The sequence below is a fragment of the Nestor notabilis genome, unplaced genomic scaffold (genome assembly GCF_000696875.1).
Source record: "Nestor notabilis isolate BGI_N333 unplaced genomic scaffold, ASM69687v1 scaffold16716, whole genome shotgun sequence".
Classification (NCBI taxonomy): domain Eukaryota; kingdom Metazoa; phylum Chordata; class Aves; order Psittaciformes; family Psittacidae; genus Nestor; species Nestor notabilis.
The window spans coordinates 341-5,235 of record NW_009934396.1 but is presented as its reverse complement, the minus strand read 5'-3'; the positions used below and the strand labels follow the sequence as shown (position 1 = coordinate 5,235).

At 52.9% G+C, this 4,895-nt stretch overlaps 1 protein-coding gene across 1 annotated transcript in view; it reads right to left on the bottom strand.

Annotated features, from left to right (window-relative positions):
- Positions 1-3,599: 3,599 nt before the first annotated feature.
- LOC104407918 (activated RNA polymerase II transcriptional coactivator p15-like) overlaps positions 3,600-4,895 on the bottom strand; it is a gene marked incomplete at its 5' end in the record, with an annotated part of 1,572 nt that continues 276 nt past the window's right edge. Inside the window, 2 exons of the mRNA XM_010017328.1 lie at positions 3,600-3,679; positions 4,757-4,865. Coding sequence (XP_010015630.1) covers positions 3,600-3,679; positions 4,757-4,865 — 189 coding nt within the window. The remainder of the gene's footprint in view (positions 3,680-4,756; positions 4,866-4,895) is intronic.

The window sequence follows — 4,895 nt, the reverse complement described above, 5'->3', positions numbered from 1 at the left end:
GGCAGCCTGGCATCCTGGCCCGGAGGATGGATGGATGGATGGATGGATGGATGGATGGATGGATGGATGGATGGATGCCCTCCTGGAGCCGGGAGGATGCGTGCTTGCTGCATGCTTTGCAGTCAGTGCGATTCTGCCATCTCGCACTGCTCTTGCCCTGGATGCTGCAGGCAGATGGAGGCAGGCGGCACACGGTGTCCACCCACAGCCAGGGCAGCAGCAGCAGCAGCTCCACGCTCCCGATGGGGCTGCCTGCCCTCCCCGAGTGCCACCCTCCTCCCTGCCCTCTCCCCACAGTATCCCACATGGACCGACACCACCTGGCTCTGCTGGGCTTGGTTTTACCCCTGCAATGGGATGTACCGCAGCAGGTTTCAGTGCTGAAATGTGCAAGGAAGGTTAGGGAAAAGGGGTTGGGGAAGCAGGGGGATCCCAATCCCAAGGAGAAATGAAAGGAACAGAGAGCACTGCTCAAGTATGAGCAACAACGAGGCTGAAGTCATGCCCAGGGTTAGGGATGGCTCTGCAGAACCAGAGGAACATGCTGGCCCTCAGCAGGGAGCATCCCTTCCTCTCTTGTGCTCTGGAGAGAATCCCAACCCTTCTCCAAGCTCCAGCTCTGTACTCTTCCTCTTCCATTGTCCCCACCTGCACAGGGAGCTGCCAGAACACGGGTCCAACCTGGTCTTGAACGCTTCCTGAGCGCCAGCAGGGGCTGGAGCCTGGGATGTGAGCTGGGATTGTCACTGAAACAGCCTCACAAAGGCCCTCAGTGCCTGGCCTTAACCTCGGGGCCATTGCAGGGGTCTCAGCCTCTTGCTGTGGAGCTGCCTTGTGTCCGAGGGTGGGAGCACTCCTGAAACTCACCCTAATAACCCCAAGGAACTCCTCACACTGGTCAGAGTGGTTCACATCTCCTGCAGCCACTGCCAGGGTCCTGCCATCCATCTGGACACAGCCGCTGGGAAGCCCACGACGGGTCAAGCTGCTCTTGTTTTCAGCAGCTCCAAAGAGCTCAGACAACCTCCAAGCCAAGAAACCTTGATCACAACAGCAGCAAAGCTCTCACCTTGGATGAATCACGCCTTAGCAAGTCATGTTTCCAAGCACCTTTCCATGCCCAGCCTGCTTTTCCCTGTCAGGTCCTGCAGCACAAGCTGCTCCAGGCTTAGGTTAGAGCTCGAGGGACCCAGTGCCTCAGGTAGAAAATGCCTGTTGAGAAGGAAAGGTACATCCAGGAGCTTTTGGAGCCCATGAGTAGACATTTTATAATCACTCTGGTTGCAGCAGAGAGAAACAGACCTGAAAATCCTGCTGGTAAACGGGAATTAGAACTGCTGGGCCTGGGAAGAACTCAGAGCCAGGCAGAGATTTACACACCACAGCAACAGGGTTAAGGGGTAGATAAAGGATAGTCACGGCACCAAGAGAGGGTGAAGAAGGGACCTGACAGGTCACCTTTGCATTTGACACTGAGAAGGCTGCAAGGGAGAGCTGGAAGGGGCACAGTAGGGCTCAGATGCACCATTCCCAAAGGATGAAGGGCCAGGTTCAGCCCAAACCTGAGGTGCTGCTCCAGCAAAAGAGCTGCTAAAGGAAAAGCACATTTTGTGCCCAGGATTCTCCTCTGCAGGGCGAGATTTGCTAGTGAAAAACCCCAAGAGAAAAGCACATCTCTGCTGCTTGTGGCACGTGAGTGTTTGGATTTAGACAGGGGCAGCTTAAGAGGAAGGTGAGGAACATCCAGTCCAGCAGAGAAGGGCTCCGACAGGGGACAGAGGGACAGCAAAGCTACACGTTGCGTTTGGAGTGCTTGCCCTTTCCTTCCAGCTCCGAAAGGCATGGAGGAAAGGACAAAAGCCAAGCTAGAGCTCTGCATCTCCGCATCACCTAGGAGACAGAAATCCAACCAACAGCCCAGAGAAATAGAGAGGAGGGGGGAAATCATTCAAGGATCCTTCAAAACAAGCTGCCTTCCCTTCCCTATCTGCTCCCCAAGAGCCAAAGGCCGAGTTACAACAGCCCTGGCAGAGAAAACCCCAAGCAACAATATCCTGTCTCAAGAAGATAAAAGTTCATTCCTGTAACGTGATTGCTTCTGGTCTGGAGCAAAAGGGTGTGGAGCAAAGTGCTCCAAGCCAGGCAGATGAACAGCTCCAGGGGAAAACACCCTCCCTGTGCAGGGGAGATCCATTGCTAGAAGCTTCCATCCTCTCTCCTCTTCACCATCTTCTCTTGCTTTTTATCTTCCCATTCCCTTCAGTGCCTGAACACCAAGACATAGGTATCCCACAGGAAGCTTTCAAGCATGAGCAACCTGGCTCTGGGACTTGAGAGGAAGAGGTAGAGAGTAGCAGAACACCAAGCGAGAGGAGAACACCTCAGCCACCAACCCTACCCATCTCCACCGAGCAGCTACAGTGCTGAGCTCTCTCCAGAACTGGCTTGAAGAGGCAGTTCTATGAGGACAGATGATTTTTTCCTGCTATCCCGAGCGCAGGGACAAATCCAGCCTTCAGGAAAGCCTAACTTCAACTCACTGCTCCACCCCACATCTTCCACACAGCCCCAGCACCTCCACAGAGCAAGGGCCTGGGTACCTCCTACTTCACCAAGGTGTTGCAAGTGTCAGATATATTTAAGAGCATGAAGCATTCGGATACTATGGAAACCAGGGCAAGAGAGAACCCAAAAATAGATGGAAGACGCAAGCTGTTGAAGAGTCTGGAAAAGTCTTGCTGAGGAAGGCTGCAGCTGAGCCCAGAGTGGGATCCATTTAGAGCTCAGGCACAAAATAGCCTCCCTCCTCTCCTCCCAGAGCTTGTCATTTTTCTCTGCCACAGGGAAAGGAATGTTCCTTTTCCTCCTTAGGCCTTTAATTTCCCCTCTATTTAATAGGTCTCCTCATCACCGGTTCCCTGGAATGATTCACGTTCTCCCTCGCCCTTCCCATGACCTGGAGCACCCCTGTTGGCTGCTTCTGTCCAGCAGGATTATTGGGAACATGGCATGAGAACAAACCCTCTTCCTTCTGAAAGGGAAACCCAACAGCAGCCTGCAAGGAAGGGTGCCTGAAACAAGGAGCTGAGGTGCCAGGCTGCGAGACACCACCCTGGCCTTTTGATAATGCAAGCACCTTTATTGTGTGTACCTTCACCCTCGACAGCCAAACCAGTTGCTGAAGTACACTAATGCCTTTCTTCACCCAGAAAGGCTGAATGACACGTGGAAGAAACACAGAGGATGCCAGCGTGAGGTGGACAACCCATCTTGCTGAGCACCCAACACAGTGCAAGACAGTAGCAGGTAAAGCATCCCACAAGGCTGAAGCCATCCACACCTCGTGTCCCTCAGCAGCACAGGTCTCGGGTCTGCTTGAGATCAGACGTGCTCAAGCCTCACTTCAAGCACTGGTGCTGGTTCCCAGTGCTCATCACAAGCTACTCCTTGGAAACAGAAGAGTGTTTTCAGCATGACCACCACCGCGGGGAGGAACCCAGTGGGTGAGGGGAAGGCTCCGGGTGGGAATCTTTGCCTTTATACTTCTCAGTGCACTTAAGGGAAAGGAAAGAGATTGAAAGTGTCCAAGGTTCTTCACGTTAGAGCTTCTTCACTGCAGCATCGACCTCGGGGATGATCTCCTTCAGCTGGTTCCACTGGTCTGCAGACAGAGCAATCCCTAGAGAGAGCAGGAGAGGCTTCAGAGGAGGCAGGGGGTGAGCACCAGTTTCCTTTCAACTGCCCAAGGGAAACAATGCCAACTCCAGCTCTGTTTAAATAGGCTGCTAACCAGAAATCACTCCTGTGGCTCAAACACTAGAGAAGAACTGGCTCCTCCGGAGGTCCAGCAGAGACCTTGATGTGCTGTCCCTCTCCTATACAAAGCCAATGCAGCAGTGGAATGCTGCTGTGTGTGTTCCAGCCAGATGTCAACGTGTTCCTTTTGGCTTGGTTAAGAATCACATGAAAGAAGTGGGGTCAGAGCTTTATTAAATTCTCTAGATAAAGATCAGGGCCCAAGAGCTCTTGCGAAAGCAGAGGCAATATTTCACTGAAAAGCACCATTTCCTCATCATCTCTGTTTTAACTGACAGATCTTGTGTCTTACATCGTGGGTGTGCTTTTCCCAGCTTGGAAGGAGTCCACAAGGCTCCTTTCCTTCCCTGCTCCCAACGGCACAGAAGAGCTGGAGGGCTTTGCTTCCCATTTGCATGAGAGGCTACACAGTTCCCTCTAAGGGAGCAATTTAGACTTGTAACTTCTCCGAAGGAAACTCATTTCTGGAAGGAAAACCACGCTCAGTGGGTATGAAGCAAACTAAGCTGAAGCAGGTTTGCCTGCCCTGACACGCAAACCTCTAGCAAGGACCAAAAGGTTCCTCAGGAAAGCCCACGTCAACCCAATCTCTATTGGGCACAACACCCAGGACAGGCAAAGAGAGCCCAGGGCCTGAGAGCTACGAGGCAAGTGTCAAAGGCCTAAGTTGAGCCTTAACTCCTCAGCTCCAGAGGAAAACGTGTCTTCCCTTCACTTCCATCACCCACTCAGGTAGTGGTGCCTCTATAGCACATGCCTAAAGGATAAGGAACACTTAGCACAGCAGCACTGGAGTGTCCTGGCTGGGACCTAGAAGGGTCTTCTCCTTCCTGTCCCCACCTCAACTGGGAGGAGTGGATTTACTTCTGGGGGGCTCTCCCTGCCAAGCACAGCTCCACCATTATAAACCAAGGGAAAACACCCAAAACATCACCAGTACCTTTCCTCCCCGGCTTCATGTCTCCATCCTTGTCAGCGTAGAACTCCCTGATGTCCACAAGGACCTTCCCCTTGAAGCAGGACACTCTGACATAGCGCGTGTTCCCAATCTGCACTGACACAGAGACGTGTTCAACCCG